General features: G+C 31.3%; 4 protein-coding genes across 8 annotated transcripts; all 4 read right to left on the bottom strand.

Annotated features, from left to right (window-relative positions):
• Positions 1-94: 94 nt before the first annotated feature.
• LOC105778156 (protein ALP1-like) lies at positions 95-6,140 on the bottom strand. Of its 4 annotated transcripts, none has more exons than XM_012601786.2 (4): positions 5,738-6,140; positions 3,425-4,493; positions 3,129-3,236; positions 95-315 (listed from the first exon to the last, which is right to left on the bottom strand). In XM_012601786.2, the coding sequence occupies exons 1-2, from the start codon at positions 5,874-5,876 to the stop codon at positions 3,448-3,450; spliced, it is 1,185 nt and encodes a 394-aa protein (XP_012457240.1). In that variant the 5' UTR covers positions 5,877-6,140; the 3' UTR covers positions 95-315; positions 3,129-3,236; positions 3,425-3,447. The 4 variants fall into 4 exon arrangements, with proteins under 4 accessions (XP_012457240.1, XP_052477582.1, XP_052477581.1 ...); XM_052621622.1 differs by having other exon boundaries at positions 3,438-4,493; XM_052621621.1 differs by having other exon boundaries at positions 3,129-4,493; positions 5,738-5,932; positions 6,063-6,134.
• An 800-nt stretch (positions 6,141-6,940) lies between these two features.
• Positions 6,941-8,661, bottom strand: LOC105778585 (protein SOSEKI 5). Of its 2 annotated transcripts, none has more exons than XM_012602305.2 (3): positions 7,888-8,661; positions 7,740-7,809; positions 6,941-7,686 (listed from the first exon to the last, which is right to left on the bottom strand). In XM_012602305.2, the coding sequence occupies exons 1-3, from the start codon at positions 8,102-8,104 to the stop codon at positions 7,122-7,124; spliced, it is 852 nt and encodes a 283-aa protein (XP_012457759.1). In that variant the 5' UTR covers positions 8,105-8,661; the 3' UTR covers positions 6,941-7,121. The 2 variants fall into 2 exon arrangements, with proteins under 2 accessions (XP_012457759.1, XP_012457760.1); XM_012602306.2 differs by having other exon boundaries at positions 6,941-7,674; positions 7,888-8,659.
• Positions 8,662-9,430: 769 nt separating this feature from the next.
• On the bottom strand, positions 9,431-12,384 carry LOC105777956 (phragmoplastin interacting protein 1). The gene is made up of 4 exons (XM_012601491.2): positions 11,874-12,384; positions 11,069-11,240; positions 10,753-10,799; positions 9,431-10,662 (listed from the first exon to the last, which is right to left on the bottom strand). The coding sequence occupies exons 1-4, from the start codon at positions 12,329-12,331 to the stop codon at positions 9,687-9,689; spliced, it is 1,653 nt and encodes a 550-aa protein (XP_012456945.1). The 5' UTR covers positions 12,332-12,384; the 3' UTR covers positions 9,431-9,686.
• Positions 12,385-16,961: 4,577 nt separating this feature from the next.
• Positions 16,962-19,363, bottom strand: LOC105777113 (uncharacterized). Its single transcript, XM_012600178.2, has one exon. The coding sequence runs from the start codon at positions 19,325-19,327 to the stop codon at positions 17,675-17,677; it is 1,653 nt and encodes a 550-aa protein (XP_012455632.1). The 5' UTR covers positions 19,328-19,363; the 3' UTR covers positions 16,962-17,674.
• Positions 19,364-26,796: the final 7,433 nt, after the last annotated feature.

Genomic DNA, 26,796 nt, shown 5'->3' with positions numbered 1-26,796 from the left:
AACATGCTAAAACAACAAGAAATTAAAGTTAATTGGCACCCAAACAGTAGGCAGCACATTTAGATGGCAAACGGTGCAAAGTTGAGCAACAAAATTGAGGCAAACTAACTAGCAAGTCAATAACGAGAGTAACCAGTTACAGCTAATTGGAGGTTGATCAATAAGTATTTGGTACAACAACATTAGTCAGCCAGCATGAAAAATAATACACACATATACACTGTTCACAATTGATTTAAATCCCACACCTGAAATCCGTAAATCTGAAAAAGTCCGCACTTCCCCACTATAAATCTGGCTAACCCTAGATCCGATCTGCAGTTAATACAATTAAACACAATCAAAACCAGCCTTGGAACACCCCTCTGGGGTTCAGCCAAATAGTGATCAAGAAGGAAAACGAAATCTAATTGGTTAGATCAACTTATGCTACATCGGTTTGAAGATCTGAGATGACGATTAAAATGAAATTAGATGCACACTTAAATGACAAGATTAAGGGTTGATTTAACAAGGGAAAAGTGAATAAAATGGAAGTAAGGATGTGCAACAAGTGAAAAGAAAACCAGCAGCCTCATTTTATATAAATTCTTACATCATTTATTCTTAAAACAAACCATGACACTTACTAGGGTTTGAAGCAAAATTTAAAAAATAATAAAAATAATATGAAAGAAGAGATTCAAACATGGGTTTCAAGGACAATTTTATTAACACTTAACCATTAAACAAATAACTCATTTTATATATTAAACACACAAAGATAATCTTAAAAATAGGGGTGTGACCACTCTCAATTCACAAATCTAATTTTACTGAACTGTTTTCTGGGGTGTGACATTCTTGGGATAATTTCACACATTGCAACCCGAGATTCCTAATATAAAATTAAAATTTTTCTTTTTTACCCTCGCCCCATCCCCTATATAAATGGTCATTCCTCCATCATATCTCTGTCTTCTATAAATTGTTTTTTTCTTTTTCTTACATAATAAAATTTTTGGGTGTAAAGATTTATTTCTCATTTTCTATGAGGGAGACATAGTCATAGTTTTAAGTTGTGTTTGAGTTTACGATGATGTCCTAGAGCTCAGTTACCTACAAATTTCACCTATTGTGTGAGTATGAAGCCATCACCTAAGAAGTCAGGATCGCATTGCAACTTGAGGTCCAAGTTGATGGTGATTATGCGGTCTCAGGTTGAAGTGTAACTAAGGCTTCAAGTTTACAAAGGTTATGTTGTCAAGGGATGTGGCGTAACTGTGGCCCTAGTTAACAGTGGTTATGCGGGCACGACAATGAGTTTCTCCTTATTAGAGGAGCATGCTTTATAAAACTCATATGGAAGTGTGAAGAAAAAAAATGTAGGGTCATTCTAGTATAATCAAGTAATTCGTGTTATTTATCTCCATCGAAGGCGATGACTTGTTAGTAAAACCTATTACACCCCAGTTTTGTCGCAAGTTATAGTAATGGGGTCACCGCCTTCGGTGGACATAGATAAAACGAATTACTTGATTATACTAAAATGTCATTGCATTTTTCTTCCTCGTACTTCTGTTTGGTTTTATAAAGCATCCTCCTCTGACAATGAGAAACTCGTTGTCATACCCGCATAACCATTGTCAAGTGAGGCTTCATTTATGCTCCATCCATTGACAGTATAACCTTTGTAAATTTGAAGCCCTAGTTGCACTTCAATCCGAGACCGAATAATTATCGTCAACTGTGACCTTGAGTTACAATGCGATCTAACTTCTCGGGTGATGACTCCATATGCACATGCCAAATGGAATTTGTAGGTCACTCAGCTCCATGACACCATCATAAATTCAAACATACCTTAAAATTATAACAATGTTTATCTCAAACACGGATAAAAATAAATCCTAGAACTTTTAATTTCCAACCGCAAGGAAATAATAATAATTTTTAGCAAAGTGAAAACACGTTTTCCTTTCTCTATCCAAAATAATATTAATCGATAAATTTCAAAATTTTCAGCCTAATTTCTCAAAAAAAAAAACAGCATTTATATGTAATTCAGCCGCCAAATATTGTTACCTAAGACGTTTTCAGACCATGAATGGATTTCATGGAATTATAGAGATATTTCTATCTAAAATAAATCATAGTTAACATTTTGAAATTAATTTTTAAACTTTAACTTCAATTAAATATTTAATTAATTACATTTTACAAAATATATTTAAAAATATTTCATTGAATATTGCATATGATTTTACTTAATTTAATATTTGATTATTATTTTAAATATTATATTTTTAATTGTAGTAATTAGTGAATAATGATTTTTTGAATTATTGAACATAATTAAAATATATTAACTTATCAATTCAAATATTATAATAGAAAATTTTTAAATAATAATTAAAATATTTTATCATATTCAACGTCCAATATAATTTTACTTTATGTAATTAATATAAATTAATATTATTAAAATAATAACTAATTAACATAATTAACTCTAATATTAATTAAATGTTATTTAAAATACTTAAAATTTTATTCAATTAATAACTCTATTTTATATTAATAAAATTAACATAATTTAAAAAAATTACCACACTTTTTGTTCATGTCAAAATTTTAAACTAAAAATCCTAAATTATATGATTATAATTATTACAACTATCTTATATTTTATGCATAGAATTTTATTCAAGTAGTAACACTACTTTAAAATTAACATGTATTTTTAATTAATAATTATAATTTAAATTCTATTTATTTTAAATCTATAATTATCACTTCAATTTTATTTCAAATTTTTAATTAATAATTATAATTTAAATTCTATTTATTTTAAATTTGTAATTATCACTTCTATTTTATTTTAACTTTTTAATTAATAATTCTAAATTAAACATTATAATTATTTTTAAATGTGAATTTAAAATATGATAAAAATAAAAAAAGTTTATCTAAACTCGTGCTTTAAAATATATTATGATACCATTTTTCAAATTTTTGTCAAAATTTAAAATAATAAAATAAAATACTAAAATCAAAAAGTGAGAAATTTAGTGGACAAAAAGAGTACTTTGAATTATTGAATCTAAGCTCTATTTCTATAGGAATAAAAAAAAAAAAATTAAGCTTACGAGCTACTCCAACTAAGCATTAAGAAACTCCAACATTCTCAAACTCAGCTTGCTCCATTGATTGAGCTTGACTCGACAAGGACTACACCTTTAAATAATCATCCATGTCTGCAAAATTTGAAGAATATCAGAAATTACAAACAACATGCTACGCTATCAAAGCTGAAAATAGATAACCTGCTTCGGAATAGTACTTTCTAGTTCGACTAATAGACGTAAATCAACAGAAATTTATGTCTTGAAACTCGTTTCATTTTCGAGTTAAGATAGATAACCTTGATGTGCAACCGAAATACCTGGGAAAATTACCGTGGTACTTTCAAGGTGGCAATTTTCCTGTTAAGTAGAGAGAAAGTTTGTCTCTAGTGATCGAGGCAGATTGGTCGAATGATTCACAATTTTGTCGACGATAATCAATGTCATGCTGATGGGACAATGACATATCATCCAGCACGTCGTCCTCAAGATCGATAAGAATGTTGTGCAACAAGCAGCAAACGAGAATGATTCTCGGCAATCTGTTTCTATCGGGCATCCACATCACCCCATGTATTATTCTCCACATCTCCTTGAGCCTTGCCAGAGCCATCTCGGCTACCATTCTGGTTGCAGCATGTCGTTTATTGAACTTGATTTGAAGATCTGAGAGGCCTTTCCCTTGATAAGGAGTAAAAAGCCACGGCAATAGGGGAAAACCTGCATCCCCTATTATATATTCTCTTATTTCTGTTCCTTCTGAAATGTTTAGCTTCTTTCCGTTTAGCCTCTTTCCTTCTTCGGAAAGTCTGAATAAACCCGAGCTCTGTAGGACAACGGCATCACTTAAACTTCCTGGCCACCCAACAATCACATCACGGAATCTCATCTCAGGGTCCACAACTGCCTGCAAGACCATGCTGTAGTTCTTCTCCCGATCGAACCAGACATGATTCGAAGGGTCCATTGTAGGCAGAGTCATGACAACGTGCGTGATGTCGATCGCACCGCAGCAATTAGGAAGGCCCCGTATTTTCTCGAACTTTGACTTCATTTGTTCCATTTCTTCTTCGGTTGAAGGCCAACTGAGATGATGCAGCCCTCTTTCCTCCATTGATTCCACAAACCGCCAGGTTATCTGAGAAACAGTTGATTGATTCATCCCAAAAGTATCACCAATGATCGATAATGACTCGCCAGAGCTAAGCCTTCTGAGAGCAACGGCAACTTGATCATTTAGAGACAAAGGCTTGCCATTTATATCGGTGTAGCTCGATTGCCTAGCCATCAGATCGTCCTTCACTAGCGAACAGATGTAGTTGAATGTCTTTCTCGAAATTCTGAAAACCGATTCGAAACTTTGTGAACCCTTTGATTGGGATAAAGGACCTAAACAGTGACAAAAGCAATGAAACTCAAACCATAAGGCTCACTGCTCCCAGCATATATCAATGACATTGCACTTGTAATCTTAAATTCAAACAATATCCGATACCCCAAAATATAAGTTCAAAGAGCTCAACTGTTCTGGCATATCCACAAGCTTTGTTCTCTCATTAACAACAGAGACACATTTAAAGCACATTATATGACTAAGAGAAATCGATGACAATAGAACCATAGCCCGAGCCACTTGCAGTCATTACATAAGCAAAAGTACCACTTAAATGGAGATATCAACATCGGTATTCAGATGTATTATGGTCTTCTAGACCACTACTTACGCTGCTAAATATCACCTAGTTTCGAGATGATCTGTATGTGCGTAACATATTCGTTCTTCACAGAACACTTAATAGATTACTTCATAACAACAAAACCAAGGTTCGATCAAAATGACATATTGCAATAAGAAATTTATCCGAGCATGGATATCAGTCATCTGATTGCAGTTCAATGAAGAGACATTTTACATTCAAGCAACAAGCAACACCGAAAAAGAAGCTAATTGTGCAGTGACTCAAAAATTTGTTCTGCAAATGCGAGTAAAAGGGTCAAAATAGAGCTCGGGAGACCTGTTGCTTAGCCTTTCAAGATGCACATACTTCATTTCTAATACTTAGTCCATACTGGTTTATATCCTAGTAACTATAAACATATGGATTGAACTCATCTCCTTAAGAAAACAATGCCTGTCATGATAAACCATTGACGAACAGAGCTGGTGAAAAGCGCAACATCACAGGCAGACAAAGCACGAATACAAACTGCATTATACCCAAAATATCTCAAAACATCAATCTAGTCACTACAGTTGTGTTTTCAACCTATGTCCTAAAACAGAAATTTTATCAGAAAACTTTTTAGACAAAAAACCTAACAAATGCCTCTTGGAGCACTACATAGGACAAGCCAAATTCCCAGCAATGAAAGCAATCCACAAAACCAAAATACGATATAGATAAAAAGCTTCAAATCTTGCAGATAATTTAAACCCAGCAAAGCTCCATCTCATACCATTCAATCAAATTAAAAGAGACCCATTTGGACCCAAGTCATGAAATTTCATTAAACATAAAGCAAAACCCAACAGCAGCCTTTCTAATAATCATTTATATACATGTTCAAGCAAAACAGAATCAAATGCCTTAAAAACATTGAGGAACAGTAGAGAAGTATGTTATTTACAATACCTGAAATCCTGTTGGAGAACTCATCCCACCAATCCAAAGGCTGAGATTGAGACCCTAAAGAAGAAGGCAGGACATTGTGGTCAACCACCTTCTTGTCTGCGGTTTTTTTCCTTCTCTTGAACCCTTTAATGGGTCCCATTGAAAGAAACCCAACCTCCCAGATGAGTGTTTAAACTTAAAGGAACTTGAAAGAACCTAACAACAAAGATCAAAGGAACTTGTGCAATGATAAGTGGGTGAAAGAAGAAGATTGAAGAACCTTAATAAAGTCTTTGAGCACACAGAAAAAGAAGGAAAAAGCAAAGACAAGAAGAGTTCTAGGTACCATGTAGGAATAAGGCAACTGACGTGAAGTGATTTCTTTGGTTGTTTAAGGAAAGACAATCTGATGGGTGCAAAGATGAAACTAGTTTATAGCCTTTCAATGGGTCATTGACCTCAAGCACCACCAGCTTGTTACTTTAATTTTTTTTGTTCTTTTCCAATTTCTTATTAGTGAATATTTTTGGGATGGTTTATTTTTTTTTAATTTTTTAATATAAATCAACAACAATAATAAAAATTTCCGATTTTTAGCATGTATCAAGTGTTAGATACAAATTTGGTTACCACGAATATATTTACCTTTTTTTAAAAATATTTCATGATCCTTCAAAATTTAATATTATAGGCCATACCTAAGTATATACTAAATACAAATACATGAATATGATTATTTCCTTTAAAAGGGTAAAGGAATTGCCATATTGGTCCTAGTCCATTGAGTCTAACTACCCATCTCTGTGGTCCATTGAGTCTTGAAGCCCAAATGCTATTCCTTCTATAACATTGGAAAAAAAACAGAAATCATTTTCATTTCATAAATGGGGTTTTTGGGTTGAACCGGGTTTAAATATGGGATTGGCATATTTTTATATTTATTTAAATTCGGTTTAAAATGTGAGTTTAAAATTTTTCATAAATTTATTTATATTTATAAAAGTTTAACTTAAGTATATTTTAATATTAAACAATATTTTTATTCAAGCCTAATTTTTGAACTAATATTTTTATTTAAATCTTTTCGAATTTTGGATGAGTTTTCTTATTTAACCAAATAACCCATCTCATGATCAGGTTCATTACCCATTATCATTTTTAAAAAAGAAAAGAAAATGGAAATATAGCAAATAATTGCACCACAAGATAATCAAGAACACAAGACACTATCCAAAGTTCTAGTCTTAATCCATTATCTTGTTCTTCAAAAAACATTGAATTTAGATAGAAGAAGACGGTGTAGGCAACATTTTCTTTTCACCTTCATGAAACTGAAAAAAAAGAACATTTTAACCATTTTTGCATCATGATTCATAGCATATCACTAGTTTCTCTCATCAACTCATCAACCCCTAATTTCCATTGTTTCCAAATCCTTGACTCTCTTTGATCCACAAGCAATCAATTGCATTAAAACCGCAGCTGCTTTGATCCTCCCACTAGGACGATCATTTTCAACGCTTTGATCTCTAATATCTGCTGCTATGTTCATACTTTTCAGAATTTCCGAATTCGAATTCGAAGACGGCCGAGAATCCTGCACTTGATTGTTTCCCATTTCATGGTCTGTCTGTGTTGACACACTGTTGCCTTTGCTGCTAAAATCCCTACTGGTTTTAGCCTTATAGATTTTGTGTTCATCATCAAGCTCCTTGAATTCACTCCATGAATGATGTTTCCTTCTAGTTTTCCCAGCAACATTGGAATCTTCACTTGAACTGTATGTCACTGAAGAATTTTTTGATATTGATGAAGTTGAAGAAACTGTTTCATAAGAACGAAAGCTTAGAGAAGATTCTAACAATAGTGAGCCTTTGAGGATGTATTCACGTCCATTACAAGGGTATATGTAGTCGTTCTCGGATAAATCTTGCCACACAAATCCATTCTTGTAGCTCCTGTAATGAAATCTTTACATTATTAGATTACAGTATTTTACCATGTATGAATATGTGTCTGCTACCTTTTTGAAGACCAGGAGAACTTGTTAGCCATGCCATCACCTCGGAGGGTGTTTAGTTTATTTATAACATCTGTAAAAATAGAGCAGATTACAATTTACAACATATCAGATAAAGTTTACTAAATTTCAAGAGGAACCCAGTTTTTACCTTTGAGAAACAGTCCTTGTGGAGAAGAAAGAGGGACTTCTAAGAAATGAGGATGTTCAAGATGGCCATTGCGGGACAAGTAGTAAACAACAGGAACTTTCTGATCATTGTTTGGTTTTTTTCTTTCGAACCAAACAAGGGTTCTGTCAGGACTGGTTTCTTGATATCTCTTGTTCATTGGCAACTCTGTTTTGCCTCTTGAATCGGTTGTTGCCATTGCTTTTTACACAAAAGCTCAAATGAAGATGATGATGAGAGAACTTAACTGAACATAAAATATGGGGCATTCAAAAGTTCAAAAATTTGAAAGGAAAAAGAAAGTTTGAGGGCAGGTAAAGTTAGAGTAGTAGTAGGTTTTAATTGAATCAAAGCCAAGGGAACAGGTGACAGGAAAAGTGCGGGATTCTGCATATTTATAAAGACAGGACAAAGTACTAGCAAACGTAAGGGAACTGTGTTCTTGTTATTTGCAGTGGAATTGTTGATATTTTGGTTATAGAGTTCTCACTTACAGAGGATAGATGGCACATTTCCACATGAATTTGAACTTTCTTTAATTTTCTGCTTCGAAAATAAAATGTTTAGTTTTTGTTATATAATTTTTACTATTTTAGTCACTTATATTACATATTTTTATCATTTTAGTCCTCTATAATTGATTTATAATTATATGCATTTATCTTAGTTATTCAGCTTTCATTTTGATCACACATTTTCTTTTTAAAATTAATATTATTTATAGGAAAACATGAGCTTTTAAGGAACTGAGTTATTTAGTTATTGAGATGAAACAAAGTTTTTAACTCGAGTTTTCCTATAAAACCTAGTTAATCCCTTAAAACTCTAGGTTTTTCCTTTCATTGAAAAACACAATTAATTCCAAAAATTAAAAGGAAATGAAAAAGATAATTAATTTTTCCAATAAAAATTCAAGCTTTTCCTCTAAAATTCCAAGTTTTCCTCTAAAAAACTAAAATTAATTCTAAAAAGAAAAAAAAATATTGATTGAGTCTTAATTGACTTCAGCATTGTTGCAAATACAGGAAGGCATGGGTTCAAATATGTCGGACCTATCTTCTTATTAAGGGTTAGAAAGGGGTTATAACTTATAAGTAATTCTGGAATTTGTATAAAAAAAACAGATATAAAAGAACCTATAATGAAATTAAAACAATAAAAGTATGTAATGGTAGTGACTAAAATGATAGCAGTATGTAACAATAATACTCATATTGCAAACCTTCTATTTTCAATGCCCAAAATGAAAATTATGAAAGTTGAATGACCAACTTTGCAATTTACCCTAAAAGATAACATTCAATAAGTTTCGTTTCTTTTTCCCCTTTAATATATGATCAAATTGCATGGATTAAAATAAGGAGGGCAATCTTTGAAAAATCATGATTGATTAAGACTTGCAAGGGGTTGTTAGAAAATGGGTATTTTAACTTTTAGAGTTTAAACCAACACCCATATAACAATTGCTTCAGTTGTAGGACCAAATCCCAGCATGTTGCTTACATAATTTGTCAAAGCTCACGGATCAAAGAGAAAAGAGGACAAAATTTCCATTTTCAACATGAAAAGTCAAAGCCAGTCCCGTGAAACAATGATGCTGAAAACATGGAAACATTTTTGACAGCCTTTGAAGCTTCCAAAAATTCAATGGTTGAAGCTCATATAAATAGCATCTATTTTTCCTCAAAATTTTACCATTTTGTAAGTACAGCAGGACTCACATGTAAATAGTAGCAGTAATTCAAGTGATAGGAGAAAAAAAAAAAACCTTCCATTAATGATCAATTTGTGTTTGTATTTGTTGTTACTGCAGATTTCTTATTTGGGCAAGCAGAAGAGATATGACCCTTTTGTCCGCACTCGTAGCATGTCCTTCTCCTCAATTTCCCACTGCTAACAGCCGAGCCATCAGCAACTTCGTTAACCGTAGGTGCTTCATTAACCGTTGAACCACTGTTGCCAACTTCATTAACTGTAGGTGCTTCGACACTCACAGTTGCTTTGACACTCGCAGCTCCTTTTGGACAAGCAGAAGAAATATGGCCCTTTTGTCCACACTCGTAGCATGTCCTTCTCCTCAACTTACCACTAGTAATGCTTGAGCCACCGTTATCAACTTCATTAGCTGTAGGTGCTTCATTAACCATCGAACCACTGTTACCAACTTCATTAACTGTAGGTGCTTCAACACTCACAGGTGCTTCGACACTCACAGATCCTTTTGGGCAAGCAGAAGAAATATGGCCCTTTTGTCCGCACTCATAGCATGTCCTTCTCCTCAACTTACCACTGGTAACGCTTGAGCCACCATCATCAACTTCATTAACCGTAGGTGCCTCAACACTCACAGGTGCTTCGACACTTAAAGCTCCTTCATCCTTTTTACAGACTTCATTACTTGTAGGATCAGACCTTGATTGACTTTTCACTCCATTCTTAGGAACTGCACAACTTATCTTGGCAGGTCTACCACACACAATTTCTTGGTCCAATTTCAATGCCATGGCTACCGAGACACTATCAGAGAAATCCACATGAGCATAGCCTCGGAATTCCCCTGTTTCCTTGTTCGTGCCAAAGCGTATAGATGATATGTTGCAATCTGAGAAAAACCTCTTCAAATCATCCTCAGTTATATCCCAAGATAAATTTCCAACATATATTCTGTTGTATCCCTCCACCATCTTCGGGGCAAAACCAGTCGCTTTATTGGCTCGAGTGGATTTGTAAGGTTGAATTGTTAGCTGCATTCCTCCCCTGAGGAAAACATCAGAAAACCATAAGCATGTTTTAACAATAGGAAATAATGAGAGACATCGACAACTGAAGATCATAACATTTACTCACATTTCAGCTCTATCAAGAGCCAAGGCTTCTTTTGCTGCTGCTTCTGTCTGTACGAAGTGATGATGAAAAATGTCAACAAACTCAATCAATAGTCGAGCAAATACAACAAGATATACATATACATATATACATGAAAATTCCATTTTCAAAAGTACAAACAGAGCCGACTTTTAATGTCAAGAATATTGTTACAAAACTTCAGCTTCTACTCCTTTTAAATTCCATAAGATCTAAACATGTCATAACAATAACTGTAACTGAATAGATGATACTAATACAAAGAAATTGGTCTACCCCAAGCATCATAGATGATTACCTCGAAACTAATAATTGCAATTCCTCTAAACTTCCCCGTGTCAGGGAACTTCATACAATCAACATCGGTTATGATGCCACAACTTTCAAAATAATACCGAATATCATCCTCGGTATAGCGATATGGAATGCCTCCAACATATACTTTTGTGGCCACATCCTCCCTCACCTGGCTGCATAAACATGCGCGGCATAACAGTTAAGAAATTTGAAACAACAACCCCATTTATAATCAAATGGAGAAAGAAGAAAATATTATCAATCTACTACAGAACACATCATAGAAACCAAAAGGATATAAAATTTTATTTTATTTTTTTGGTCCAAAGGTTCTTCACTTTTTGGACATAATTCCTAAACGGACAACACATATCAACTAAGTTAAAACTTATAAGATAAACCTGTTCTTTTTCTTATAGAATAGAGTGGATGCAGCAGATTGAGCTTCAAAAGCAACATTGAGAATTCAATTTTTCTTACTTCCATCCCCATTTTTTTTCAGCTTTCCAGATGACTATAAAAATTCCAATATCTTTACAAATTGCAAATCATATAAAAAAGAAATACAAATACAATTCTGCCAACAGGATGAAACCATCAATAGCAACTAACTGATACTTTGCTAAAAATAAGCAAAATTTATCATAAGAAACTTATATATATATATATATATATATTTAAAATTTCCAGAATGCAAACAGAAACACCAGTCACCAAAAGCACAATCAAACTGAAATACCAAACACTAAAAATCATTTTTTTTTTAAAAAAGACCCAAATTTATTAAAGGGTATTCTAAAGATTACCTTTCAGTCGCATTTTCAACCTGCAAAACCCCTTGCTTTTCACTCACAATCTTCGGCTTCTTTTTCTTCTTATTCTTTGCCTTCTTCTTCTTACTATTATTATTACTTTCCGTATTCTCCGACGTCGTTTTAGCCTCTTTCACCTTCTCCTCTCTCTTCCTCTTCTTTTTCTTCTTATTTTCATCCTCCTCACTGTTTCCTTGTACTTCATCTTCTCCACCCTCTTTTCCCTTTCCTTCAGCTTCCTGGTTCGACCCTATTAAGAAAGGAATGCTTTTTCTTCTTTTTTCTCGCTTTGACAATCTGGGTTTCTGAGTTACCGAGTCTAGGAGCGATTTCAGGGACTGGGGCTCCAAATTTGAATCTGGTTTTTTCTTAACCGTTTCGGATTCGGCTACCCTTTTCGCCAATAGTTCTGCTCTTATCTTTTGTTTCAGCTTCTTGTTCGACAACACCATTTTTGTTTCTCGTACCTTCTCAGTTCTCACAGATGGCTAAAACCCTAGCCCAAGGTTCTTGAATTTGAAGTAAATGAGAATAGAAGCGATACGACATCGTTTAAATCTTGTAATTTTTTTTCGGTTTTTCTGGTTCAATTATTTTTTATTTTGGCTTAATACATCATTTAGTCCTTAAAGTATACCCTTTTTCTACTTAGGTCCTCAAAAGTTTTTCTCCGAAATCAGAACCTAAAGTTAACATTTGTTATTTTTGTCACTAGTTTAGGCTTTCAATCAAGTGTTTTCTGCCATTTTATAAAAATATAATTTAACATCAAACTTATATTTTAAGTTTTAAGATTTTTAAATAGTTTAAAAATACAAATAACTCTACTAGTCTATTTATAAAAAAGGGGGTTGATTTTTCTTTCTTGGTATGATATCTATTTGGAAATTAATTACACAGTTAATTAATAAAGGAACAAAATAAAATTTTCAATAATATATACTAATCAAGGTTAAATTTTAATCATACTAAAATTTATTTTAATATTTAACTAAGTGCATTTAATCATCATACTAAAATTTAAGAAAAATCATTAATACCTTCAAAGATAAAGAAAATAATAATTAAATATAGTTGACGGAATCTTAACTCAATTGACATTGTATTATTGTCAATATAGAAATACGTGATTCGAGCATATTGAAGTATATTTCATTTTCTAATTAAGGGTTAAAAGGAATTTTGAGTAATTTCTAGACATTGTATAAAAAAATCTTTAATTACATTAATTCCACTTCAGTTTGTGCAAATTAGTATTTTGTGTCCAATTTTAAGCATGTAACAACTCTTGACAAAAATATTTGGTGTATAAAATCACCATAAGACAATAAGAAATATTTGCAAGTGATAGAAATGTTAGAGATGTCAATTTAAATTAATCGAGTTATGAAGGAATAAAGGTTAATAGGTTTAAATTTTAGATGTTAATGATACTTTAGATTTAAGATTTAGATATAAGATGATTTGATTTTATATATTTGTATGATTTTACGTAATTTTATGAATTTTAGAATATCTTTTATTAATATATTTTATTTGGATATTTTATTTTCTTTTAATTGTTAAATAAATTTTAATTTTTCTAATTTGTATCGTTATAGATAATTTTTATTAAAAGATATACCGTTTAAAATTAAATTTATTAGTAATGTCATTAATAACATATAGTCATTTGTGAAATGTGGTAAGTATAACACAAGTTATCATATTATTAAATTAATATATTCTGTCATTATATATATTATATTATTATTAAATTTTAATTTATCTATTTTAATAATTATTAATCTTATACATTTATTACACAAATATAATTATAGTATTAAAAATATTTCATATTAAGTTGATGTGCTTTTAAAAATTTGTTCTACTTTATAATTTAACATAAAAAGTTATTATTAATTAATTTTTCTATTAATAAAATTTTAATATAATGTGCGGTAATCGTGAATATGTTTCCATAAAATAAAGAATTATTGTTTATTTAATTTTTATTTTAAATAAAATCATAAAAATATATCAATTATTAATGGTTATTATGACTGTTCAGTTATGAAGTAGAGTTTTTTTGAGCTTTAAGTCAGATTATCTCGAACTCGGGCCAAATCAATCTCAAGCTCGAATCTTTTATGGTCTTGGGTATTATTGAGTTCGGATTTTTTCGGACTCAAATCATCTTCAACTCGGATCTATTATAGGCTTGAATTTTCTCAAACTCTAACAAGCAGGTGACAAATCATGTGTTTCATGACAGATTTGACAAAGGAGGGATATCAAATTGAGCTGTAAAACAAGAGAATGCTCACGGTGACATGGGAGGTCATGTGTAGTTGGTCGCTCAACACATGCAATATGAAGGGTAAACTCACAAGGTGAACAACAATAGACAAGTCCCCTCGGTTGGGTTATTTGGCAAATTTGACAAGGGAGAATTGTAAAACTAGAGGGTGTTGACTATGAAAAAGATGATTGACTTCAATAGGTAGGTCAAGACATTTTTTATGCAAGTGAAATGTAGAATCAAAAGAAATGAATAGAGAATCTAGTAGTGGCTTCCTACATGCAAAGCAATTGGTTTCTTCAAGTTCTTTAGAACCATTTTCAGACGAGACCAATATATCTTTTTGGGAAACACCTTCAAGCTCCCCAATCTTATTTTCAGCAATGGTTTTTGAAAACAAAGCACATTTTACATGAAGGTCTAACTTACAAGATCACAATGATTAACAAAATTCTCACTATCCACTAATGTCTTTCCTTTCCTCATGAGTGTCTTACCATCCTAGGTATATTTGGGGATGAGTTTGAGGGTTCTGTTAGAGCTCCTGAGATGTGAGCTGTAGCTTAGGATCGGACAAGCAAGATTCTCTAACTTTCTCCCATAATTCGGAACAAGAGATACTGCTCACTTTTTTTTAGCTCAATCAATTGATTAAAAGCAAAATGGAGTGAAAAAAACTCCTAACTCATGTCTGCTCGACAGAGCTTCAAAAACAGCGGTACAACCTACAATTATAGAAAAATAACAGCAGCAAGCAGACTGCACTAATACAAATCACCAAGAAACAACAGATTACGTACCAATAAGCTTTAAAAAAGTGATTCTTGGACAGGCCAGCGTTTGCCAATGAATTAGCGATACAATTCTTCTGACTTGTGACAACAAACTTTATCTCCACCAAATGTCGTAATCCTCCTTCATTATCCGCAAATAATTTTCTTACCGACCATGGTCGTAAACGTCTATACTTCAGCCAATCAGAAACACTACTCAATTCAAACTCTTCAATCAGAGGAACATTTACCTTCCACATCAAATCAATAAAAATCTCCGTTGCAACTTTAATAGTCATTACTACCGCTTGCTCCACTCCACACGCTCCACATTTACCAGAAAAAAGAGCAGAGACCACTCCCTTTTCGTCTCTCAACACCTCTCCACAGCCCGCAATCTCCTCCACAACTACTCCAGCCACGTTAAATTTCAACCAACCTGTAGGAGGAGGATCCCAAACACAATCCCTAACCCTCTCCAATTTTCTACCTGAACTGCAATCTTTATGCCGTCCCCACCAATCAACCTCCGAAAATATACAATCATCATGTACTGATCTAGCCCACATCAACGATCTAATTTTTGATTGAAAGATTAAAAAATCAATTGTAGCCACCGGCCTTTCAAACACCTTCTTGTTTCGAGCTAGCCATACTGTCCAACACGAAGCCGCAATTACCAATAACCATAAACTCTTTTTGAATACATGTCAACTTCATACTCCAACACACAGAACAGAATTCATCAACATTTGCCACATCCTTCCAAACTAAACCCCACCAGCTAAAAATCCGAGACCAGAAGCTTTTGATAAACGAACATTCAAAAAACAAATAGTTAGTATTTTCCGAAACAAATGCGAGATACTGCTCATGCATTGAAACAGTTGACCCTCTTGCTCATGCACCCTCCGAGACAAGGCATCGGCTACTTTGTTTTGTGCTCATTTCCTATAAGTGATATATAGTAGTCATAACCAAGCATTTTCACAACCCATTTTTGTTGGAAAGGTGTGATTGCTTGTCTATCTGTTAAGAACTTCAAACTTTGGCGGTCAGTTCGTATTTGGAACCTCCTACCTACTAAATAGGAATGCCATTTCTTGACTGCTAGCAAGACAGCTAACATCTCCTTGTCGTAGATTAAAAGTGCTTGGTACCTCACCATCAACCCTTTGCTGAAAAATGCCAATGGATTTTAAATATTAGAAATTAACATTTTATAAATTTTATAAATCACATCACCTAAAGCGTGAACATTAAATATAAAAATTGTTTTATAAATGTAAAAAGTATTATGTCCATAAGATAATTATGATATATTAGAAAATTATAGATAAAAAAGGATATAATTGATATAGTATTAAAATTATTAATTTTTTAAATATGAGAAATTTTAATATTTCAAAAATATATAAACCACATTTACTAAAGCTTGAACATTAAATACAAAAATCTATTTTATAATTCAATTAATCAGAATTTATAATTGGTAAACACTTTTAAATAATAAATTTAAATAATTATTTTAATTATTCAAATAATGAAAAAATCAAATATATACAATTATTTATAAATTTGGTAAATAATCCTCCAAATCTTTACACCCAAACACACTCTACAAGTCTTTTTATATGTACAGTTAATTAATAAAGGAAACAAAATCAAATTTGTCAATAATATATGCTAATCCAGGTTCAATTTTTTTTATCTTTATAACCCTAAACCTTACTTAAATCCAATCGAGCTGAATGTTTAATTAGGTCCACTTAATTAAGGATTAATTAAGAGCATTTTAATTATAATATTACTTTCAAATTTTAAAATATCATTAATTATTTATAGTGCTAATTAATATTTTCTGCCCAAAATGAACCATGTCACAACTCATGGCATAAGGAAATAATGTGGAAATAAGAAATAACAAATTAATCAAGTTGTAATATTAATCAATATTAATTGTTTTATAAGGTCACCATAAAACAATAACAAATATCTCCAATAGATACAAAATCAATTGCTCACCCATAAAACTAAGGACAAACTATAAAAACATAGTAATTCTTCCAATTCCAAATTATTTTCCAATATGTAACACTAACATCACATTTTATTTACAATTAAAACTATAAAACAACATTCAATAACTACATTAATGGACTTTCAACTCCCAACCAACAAAGTGATTTTTTTCCCAGAAACTTGGGTGCAGAAAGTAGCGTTGGGTGCCATCAATCATCAACCCCTTTGTCTTCTCCCTTGGGCTGCCACTTCAACCGCCGTAAGATATACTTTCTGTAAGGGTCTATACATTTCCAATGAACAATGTAGTTACACCCATTCTCTAGACACTCAGCAGATAGATCTTCGCAATGCTCCTCACATATATGACATTCAGGAGGGTAGTCATAGATCTTTCGGGTGAAAGTGAGTGGATGTGGGTGATCCTTTGTTGTGTAGGTCTTTCCGAGCTTCATATACGAGTATGCATCAATAACACAATTTTTATGGGCTGAATTGTCACAAATTGCACAGCTGTAAAACCAATGGCTTGCATTTCTTCTTCTTTCACAAATTGCATGAGGGGATGTTCATCACACTTGTGTTGAATCTTATCGGGAAACGTTAGACAACCGAATTCCACAGCAAAGTTGCACTCTTTGCAAGCATACACATCCTCTAGATTATTTCCACAGCCATTGCATTGCCCTTCATACTTATCGTAAAAGAAAAGGCGGTGTTCATGCCCTTGACACGTGGAGGTTATCCGAAATTTGATGACAATGAACACAGTAACGTTCCTCGCACACATTACAAGCAGAGGAGAAACAATTATTGAACTCAAACAGACGACGACGACAAAAAAGAACAGCATGTAAATCAAGGGTGAGGGGACGTTGGTGAAAATGATTCCAATTGTACATCTTCTTAGGCAATTCGGCACATGATTTATGGAGAAAGAAATCACATTGTGCACAGTGGTAAAATGAAGTCGATATGAGTAACACGCAGCCATCACAATATTTATCATCCTTAACATCATTGCTGAAAATTAAGTTGTGAGGATGGCTTAAATGTTTTATCTCTGTGGGTATGACAATATTATCTCCAAGCTTGGTCTCTCTAATAACAACAAAGGCTGAATTGTTAAGCAACTCACCTGTTTCTTCCAACTCATCATCGACTATGTCGTACCAGCTGTAATCTTTTATTCCACAATTTGTATGGACAATATAATTACAATCAGAACAACAATAACATCCATGCTTCGAATTCACCTCCTCATAGCAAATTTGGCATTTCCAAGATTTGATCTCATGTTTCCTATGGATGAATGTGTGGGAAATTCGGTGACCATGTCGTGGAAACCTTTTGATGATGGGTTGCAATGAAATGCACTTTTCATGAACTATAAGGCCACATGGAGAACAAATATAAGAGATACAATCTCCACTCGTTCCACATGCGTCACAAATGAAAGGGACTTGTCTCCAAAACAAGGTGAAAGGATGTTCATGAATTTCACCTTTGATAGTAGGTGCTGGAGATACACATTGCACGTGAAGGCCAAACTTGCATGCGGAACAATAATAAGCAGGTGACAAATCATGCGTCTCATGACAGATTTGACAAAGGAGAGATTTCAAATTGAGCTGTAAAACAAGAGAATGCTCACGGTGACATGGGAGGTCAAGTGTAGTTGGTCGCTCAACACATGCAATATGAAGGGTAAACTCACAAGGTGAACAACAATAGACAAGTCCCCTCGGTTGGGTTATTTGGCAAATTTGACAAGGGAGACGCTGACTATTGAATTGTAAAACAAGAGGGTGTTGACTATGAATAAGATGATTGACTTCAATTGGTAGGTCAAGACATTTTTTATGCAAGTGAAATCTAGAATCAAAAGAAATGAATGGAGAATCTAGTAATGGCTTCCTACATGCAAAGCACTCGGTTTCTTCAAGTTCTTCAGAACCATTTTCAGAAGAGACCAGTAGATCTTTTTGGGAAACACCTTCAAGCTCCCCAACCTTATTTTCAGCAATGGTTTTAGAAAACAAAGCACATTTTATATGAAAGTCTAATTTACATGAACAATGATAAACAAATTGCTCACATCTTTTGTCACAAAAATCACAAATAGCCCATGAACCTATATATGGTGGATTTGCTAAAAGTTTAAGGCTATGGTTGGGATGAAACGGATGATTTACCTCTGGGGAGGCCTCGAAGCATTTCTTGTCAAGGTAAAACTCACACTCCGTACAACTATAGCTTAGACCTGATACCAGCTCCCCACATCCTGAGCAATTAGCCTTCTCACTTTTAAGGTTGTGCTGTTCGATGAACTCCAATGGATGTTGATGGCTAAAATGGTGGTGTAGCTCCATTTCTCCTTTGGTTTGGTTTCTATGTAAATTTGTGGGTTAAGTAACAACAAATGCTTTTGTGGAAGCTTAAGGCTATGGTTGAGATATTTATATTGTTCCATTGGATGAGAATGGCATTTTCTATGAAAAGAGAATGTTTACTTTCTTTTCTTCGTACTTCTTATGATCCCTCTTTCAAATGACAAACCTATTTTACACGATAGAGATTTATTCCTATCCCTATCAAAGTTTCAATTTATCTTGTTCATTTTTCTAACCAATTTACCTCCAATTCTTCCTATCTTTTCTTTTTTAAGAGTGACTTAAAAGGAATATTATACCATTTAACGAAGAAAGCTAAAGTTGCTTCACCTACACCCTTGAATACAATACTAGTTTTAATGTCACGTGTTATGCACATGATCTTTTAGAATTTAATATAATAATATCCATACAAATGTTAACAAATAAAACTATTTGAATTTTTTTAAAAGTTTATATATTTATTTATACTTCAAACTTGAAATTTAAAGTTAAATACTAATTGACAATAGAAATTGAAAAAGTAATCTAAAAATAAAAGACTAAAAGTCATTTTATTAATGTTGGTGTGTGAGGATAAAAATGAACTTACAAGAAATTATGGAAGACTTCAAGGCATGTATCAATGCCACTTGTTTTAGGGTTTTATTCGTCCTCACATGGTGCGCAAAAGAGTTATTGACAAGTGAATATATTGAGGATACAATGAAGCTTAATGACTGTCTATGTTTTGCACTGATGGAAATAAGTTCATTGAGCATTGAGCGTTGAGCAGAGCATAGCAATGATATTAATTTTTATAAATATTTTCTACAATAATTCTTTATAGATCAATCTAAGAATATAAAAATGGTGTGAGAATAGAAAAAAAACTTTTGACTCATATTTATAAGAGTTTTCATGTCTCTTCATAGAAAATCTAAATGGATAGTCACATCTTTTAACAATAAATATAATTATTAAATAGATGTCTCATTGAATAATCATGATTCATTAATAATAATAAAGTGATATAATTTTTAATTTAAGAGACATAATTTATCACTATAAAATGTGACAATTCTTGATTAATAATTAAGCAATATAACTTTTAATTTACAACTATTAAATCATGATCGTAATTCTCTAATAGATTCTCCTCTTCTCTGTATGTCTTGTCATTCTACTCTTCAATACATGGTTTATTATTATTATTATTATTCTAAAGGATCATGATCAGTTTTTGAACTATCTAGGCAGTCAATCATCCTCTTTCATGCTGTTGCTCTCGTATAAAAAAAAATTAAACTTTTATTTTGATTTAAAATCAAATTATTGAAATGATCAAACTTCTCTTTGCAATGATTGATTTATCATTAAAAAAATCAAGATTATTGGTCACTATTTTTCATGGAAAGTTGGTGAGATCTCTCCTAAATTCTTGTAGTTTTAAATTTTTATAATAATCACTTTTAAAGTTGTGAGATTAATTGTTACATTTCTTGAATGTATTTGTGATTCCCCAGGTTTTCTTTCGGATTTTGTTGGATTTCACTTGAGAAATTATGAGCAAGAAATTGAATTTCTTTCGTATGCAATAAAGTGCTCGATAAATTATGGAATTTGAGGAAGAAAGATAGCTAGAAGAAAGAGAGAGAGAAGGCAGAAAGAAGGAATAGTTTTCAGAATTTCATTGTCTATTAGCATAATGACTTCCATGCAGCACTGGTAGGTGTCTAAATAGAGATAACGGTAAGTACAACTATCTAACAACCACTGCGCACCGTTTTACTAAATAAGCCTACTTAACCCAACACACCGTTTAAGTGGCTAGCACAGTCCCCTCCCACACGCCTAAATGCTTCGTTTTATTAAAGAAAATTAAAACACAATTTAAATCTGATTTGACTTCATTAATGTTCCTTGGTTTGTATAAGTAAAACTCGATAAAGAAATGTTTTACCTGTACCTCTTATTCCATCAATGAACAAAGAATGACATCTCTTGTTTAGGATTTAATTTTGTTCCAACATCATAGTCGGAAGGACGAATTTGTAATGATTCTTCTTCCATTGTTTGCTAACAATTAGTTCTTTCATCGGAAAATTAGTATGTAAATAAGATAAATCATAATAACATCTTATTTTGTTCCTCCTACCTACCAAAAAGTTGGACTCAAATAATTTGGGAGATGTAATTGCAAATTTATGACGGGAGGAAACATTTCATTAATATAAAGTAATTTAATAGTAAAACATAAACTATTTCTATTTCACCATTTACGTTGGAGTAAAGTGTTTGATAAAGAAATTTTTCAAAAATAAAAAAGTTTCTATATTTAATATTTTTAAATGTGTTTAAGAATCATTTTAATTTTTCAATATAAAATTTTTAACAAAAGGTGTTGAATAAAATAAAGGGTAAATTACAATAACAGACACTCAATTTTAGAGTTGCTGACAAAACAGTCACTCAGGTTTCAATTCAATCACTCAAATTTTGAAAAATAACACATCAGTCCTTTAAATAATTTTCTGTTACAGAATAACAGAAAAGTGACATGACATTTAACAGTGGGATAGCTGTCATTTAAACAACCCTATTTAAGAGCCGTAGGCAATAGAAGAAAAAGAGAAAAAGAAGAGAGAATAAATGGAGAAGAAGAAGAAAAGAAGAAGAGAAAATGGAAAGAGCTTCGTACCAGCGATTCCCAAGGGTCAAAATCTTGGAACTCAAAGACGACTACACTTCAACGACACCGATGCCTCCATGGCCAATGCCCTCCACTGCATCATGATCAACGAGGTTCCCACCATAGCCACCGACCTCGTCGAAATTGAAGGTAACCCTTCTGTAATCAACGACAAATTTATTGCCCATCAACTCGATCTAATCCCTCTCACTAGCCAACACGCCATGTCTAGTCTATATTAATCTTCTTCTTGGAAGTTAAATAGGTATGGGGAGTAAGAAAATGCTAAGGGTATAGAAAAGCTTGTGTTGCAATTTGCTGAAAAAGCCGCATTCTTTTAAGGAATTTGATGAAAAATCAAGACGGACTTACATTCGAGTTTCAATTTGTGGCAAAGGGTTCTAAGTTTCAAGGTACATTTGAATCGATTGTCAACAAAGGAAAAAAAAGTGAAGAAAGAATAACTACATTTCAAAGCAAAGGTGAAGGATATGGAGCCAAACCATGAGAAGGAAGAGAAGGCTAAGGTCGAACTTGAATTGAAGACCAAATTAATGGAGAAGGAAAAGCTAAAACATAAGGAGGATAAGGGGGAGAAAATAAAGAGAAAGATAAGGAAAAACAGAGGATAGTGAGATTGGAGAAATGAAGAATAAAGAGAAGAAAAAGAAAGAAAAGAAGGAGAATATGCACAAAGATGAAGAAGAAGATGAGAACACAGAAAAAAAGAAGAAGAAAAAAGACAAGGAGGCGGAGATGAAGAAAGAAGGAAAACACAAGGATAAATAGGTGGTAAAAGAAGATGAAGAGAAAGAAGAGAAGAAGAAGAAAAAAAATAAGAAAAGAAGCATAAGGAGAAAGAGGTTGAGGGGGAAGAAGATGAAGAGAAAGATGAGAAGACGACATCGTCAGCTTTGACTACTCGTCCAACGTGGCAAGTTGATTGGCCATATCAGCTAGTTAATTGGCCACGTTCGCTATCCTATTAAGCCTATGACGGAAAATGTTAATGAGTGACTGATTTTTCACTTTTCAATAACTTTAGTGACTAATTTATTAATTTTTTGAAAGTTGAGCAACTGAATTGAAACTTGAGTGACTGTTTTGTCAGCTACCCCAAAGTTAAGTGATTGTTGGTGTAATTTATCCTAAAATAAATAGGTAACTATTTATCACTTAATATAAAAAAATATTAAGTTGATTTTATTTTACTAAAAAATATAAATAAATTATCCTTTTTTTTTTAAATGAGATATCTAAATTATCATATGTATCTTTTATCCAAAACTATCCAAAATCATATAAAATATTATATTAAAAAGATTCAAATTTTAAAAAATATTTACTTTGATCAAACAACATAATTATATCCCGTACTTAGATTTACTAATTTACCAAATAATTTTTTAATATAAATTCAACACTTACAAATCTAACCTTTACATTTACGTTAACTTTTTTTTCTGTTGTACGAAAAGATGGTATATTTTGAAATACTACCCTATCTTCATTACTTCTTCAAAGGATCATAACAATTAAAATAATATTTGATTCTATGATGTCTCTTTCAAATGGAAACATTCGAGTTATTCTCCTCAACCCATACAGTAACAACTTTATATGCAGATGGACGATTATAAATTCGTAGATCAAGATTAGCATTTGCGAAATCTTCAGAAGAAGATATATTTTTTATTTTCCTCAAAACTTGGCCATAAGGACTATCATCTAAAATTATCGTTAAAATCATGATAACTTTATCACTTAAATTTTCATTATATTGTGGTCTCATTCTATTTTCGAGATGAGTACCAATATAAAAAGATGTAGTTGAAAAAAGCATGGAATATCTTCGTCTGGAACCAATGATGGAAGATCACGATATATTTGTCCTTGGGCTCGAAAGGTGTAGACACCCTGTCTTAAAGATGTAAGATCTTTATCTAATTTAACTCCGAAAGATGTAAATAAGAACATGATTCAACTCTAAATAATTAATATCATTCTTTGAGTTATTTGGTCATATTTTTAGAGTTAGATATGAATTTACAATCATATAATAGTGCAAGTAATACGACTTCAATAATTATTCCAAGGGATTTAAATATTTTAATTTATTTTACTTCAATTTGGACGCCTTTTTTGTTAGGAGGAGTGCAATAATTATTAACATTTGAAAGTGAAATTTTAAATATATTTTAATAAGATTTGTTTAATAAAATAATTATATATTTTAATTTGGACGTTTCCTTTGCTTGGAGGTGTTCAATAATTATAAATATTAAACCCAAATATTTTATTGAAAAGAAAGGATATTTTCTGAAAATATAAATATATTTTAATAAAATAATTAAATATTTTAATTTGGAAGGATATTTTCATCAATCACTTTTAGCCTTAAATATATATAAAAGATATATGGGAGAAATTTATTTATATCAATATAAAATTAACACGGTTTTATATATTTTCATAATTTTTTAAAATTAATATTTTAACAATTCAGCTATTAAATTTAATGTTGTATTCAGATAGATAATGTATGTTAGGTTTGATATAGATGATTTTTAACTATTTGTTTTATGTAAAAAATTTAACCTTAAATAATATTTTAAATTCATATGATAAAGACATCAAATTAATTTGAAAATTTACAAGTCTATATTGATAAATTCAACGTTTGAATTGTTAAAATACTAATTTTAAAAAAATTACAAAGAAATATAAAACCATATTAATTTTACACGAGAATAATTAAATCTCTCCCGATATATATGTCTACACTCAAAGCTTTACAAAGGGAAGTACATTATCAAATTATTATAATAATATAAGAAAGCACAGATACTTACAAACAAGAAGATTAAAACAAATCTATTGACTGAAAAATAAACACTCTATCCACTTCCAAGTTTCTCATTATGTTTTTCTTTATTTTATCCCTTTCTTGCTCCATATTTATTATCATTTTCTAAAATTATCCCTCAAAATCACCTAATGTTTACATTTTCGGTCAATTTGACTCTTATTTTTTTTCAAGCTAAATTTCTCTACAATACGGACATTAAAAAGTTTTTCATATAATAATAACATAATTTCTTTTTTAAAAATTTAAATGGGTTGGGTTTGGGTTTAATATTTATGATTCGAGTTGAGTTTAGAAAAAAATTTAGACTCATTTTTCGGGCTGAACCTGAACCTATCAAGCGGGTCTAAAATTTCACTATAGTCTGACCCGACCCATTATCACCTCTACATATAAATAATAATTTTTTAATAAGGTTAAAATATGCTCCAAACTCCTCTATATTTTATACATTTAAAATTTAGTCTTTCTACTTTTATTTCCAATAACTTAGTCTCTTTTTTTTTTAGATGTCAGAATTTAGATCTAACCATTAAATTGTTCTGTTAAATTTATTAGTGTGATACTTTAAAATATAAAAAAATTACTTACTTAACATTCATGTAAAAAAATGACATTATAATAAAACTGAATTTAACAAAAGAATTCTAACAACATTAACAATTAAACTTACTTTTTTAATTTAAAAAATAGAAGCATAAACATTTTAATACTATTGAGAAGAAATAAAAAAGAAAAGAGGTAGAGAATTTTACTTTAATACATCTTCAAGTTTGTTTATGTTTGTATTTGATCCCTTTCTTGCTCTTTTAGGTTTTGATGTCTTTTCTTTATTCTAATTCTAATATAAGAATAGGGTAGTTGAATCAATCAAATTAAGAAGAGATTTCCTTAATCTTCTCTCAAAATCACCTTCCATAAATGTAAAAAGTATTATGTCCATAAGATAATTATGATATATTAGAAAATTATAGATAAAAAGGATATAATTGATGTAGTATTAAAATTACTAATTTTTTAAATATTAGAAATTTTAATATTTTAAAATTTTATAAACCACATTTATTAAAGCTTGAACATTAAATACAAAAATCTACTTTATAATTCAATTAATCAGAATTTATAATTGGTAAATGCTTTTAAATAATAAATTTGAATAATTATTTTAGTTATTCAAATAATGAAAAAAATAAAATATATACAATTATTTATAAATTTAGTAAATCATCCTCCAAATCTTTACACCCAAACACACTCTACAAGTCTTTTATATACAGTTAATTAATAAAGGAAACACAATCAAATTTGTCAATAATATATGCTAATCAAGGTTCAATTTTTTATCTTTATAATCCTAAACCTTACTTAAATCCAATCGAGCTGAATGTTTAATTAGATCCACTTAATTGATGATTAATTAAAACATTTTAATTATAATATTAAAATTTAATCATTATTACTTTCAAAATTTTAAAAATCATCAATTATTTATAGTGCTAATTAATATTTTCTTCCCAAATTTAACCATGTAACAAATCATGGCATAAGGAAATAATGTGGACATAAGGAATAACAAATTAATCAAGTTGTAATATTAATTAAATTAATCAATATGATATTAGAGTATTTGTTTTATAAGGTCGCTATAAAACAATAAGAGAAAAATATCAATTGATGAACCATAAAACTGACAGACTATAAAAGATAATCATTCTTCCAATTCTAAATTATTTTCCAATATGTAACACAAACATCACACTTTATTTACAATAAAAATCATAAAACAACATACAATAACTACATTAATAGACTTTCAAGTCCCAACCAACAAAGTGATTATCATTTTTTTTTTCAGAAACTTGGTGCAGAAAGATGCCTTGGGTGCCATCAATCCTGAACCTTTCAGTCTTC

Source organism: Gossypium raimondii, chromosome 10 (genome assembly GCF_025698545.1).
Source record: "Gossypium raimondii isolate GPD5lz chromosome 10, ASM2569854v1, whole genome shotgun sequence".
In the NCBI taxonomy this organism is placed as follows: Eukaryota; Viridiplantae; Streptophyta; class Magnoliopsida; order Malvales; family Malvaceae; genus Gossypium; species Gossypium raimondii.
This window is presented reverse-complemented; position numbering and strand designations above follow the sequence as displayed.

Excerpts from the sequence above, each read along its gene's own strand:
- LOC105778156 (XM_012601786.2), bottom strand. The coding sequence starts at position 5,876 with ATGGGACCCATTAAAGGGTTCAAGAGAAGGAAAAAAACCGCAGACAAG. Across the intron at positions 4,494-5,737 it reads GTTCTCCAACAGGATTTCAG|GTCCTTTATCCCAATCAAAG; the intron begins GTATTGTAAATA and ends GTCACTGTTTAG.
- LOC105778585 (XM_012602305.2), bottom strand. The coding sequence starts at position 8,104 with ATGGCAACAACCGATTCAAGAGGCAAAACAGAGTTGCCAATGAACAAG. Across the intron at positions 7,810-7,887 it reads ACAAGGACTGTTTCTCAAAG|ATGTTATAAATAAACTAAAC; the intron begins GTAAAAACTGGG and ends CTATTTTTACAG. Across the intron at positions 7,687-7,739 it reads TTCTCCTGGTCTTCAAAAAG|ATTTCATTACAGGAGCTACA; the intron begins GTAGCAGACACA and ends AATAATGTAAAG.
- LOC105777956 (XM_012601491.2), bottom strand. The coding sequence starts at position 12,331 with ATGGTGTTGTCGAACAAGAAGCTGAAACAAAAGATAAGAGCAGAACTA. Across the intron at positions 11,241-11,873 it reads GTTGAAAATGCGACTGAAAG|CCAGGTGAGGGAGGATGTGG; the intron begins GTAATCTTTAGA and ends ATGTTTATGCAG. Across the intron at positions 10,800-11,068 it reads TTGCAATTATTAGTTTCGAG|ACAGAAGCAGCAGCAAAAGA; the intron begins GTAATCATCTAT and ends CACTTCGTACAG.
- LOC105777113 (XM_012600178.2), bottom strand. The coding sequence starts at position 19,327 with ATGGAGCTACACCACCATTTTAGCCATCAACATCCATTGGAGTTCATC.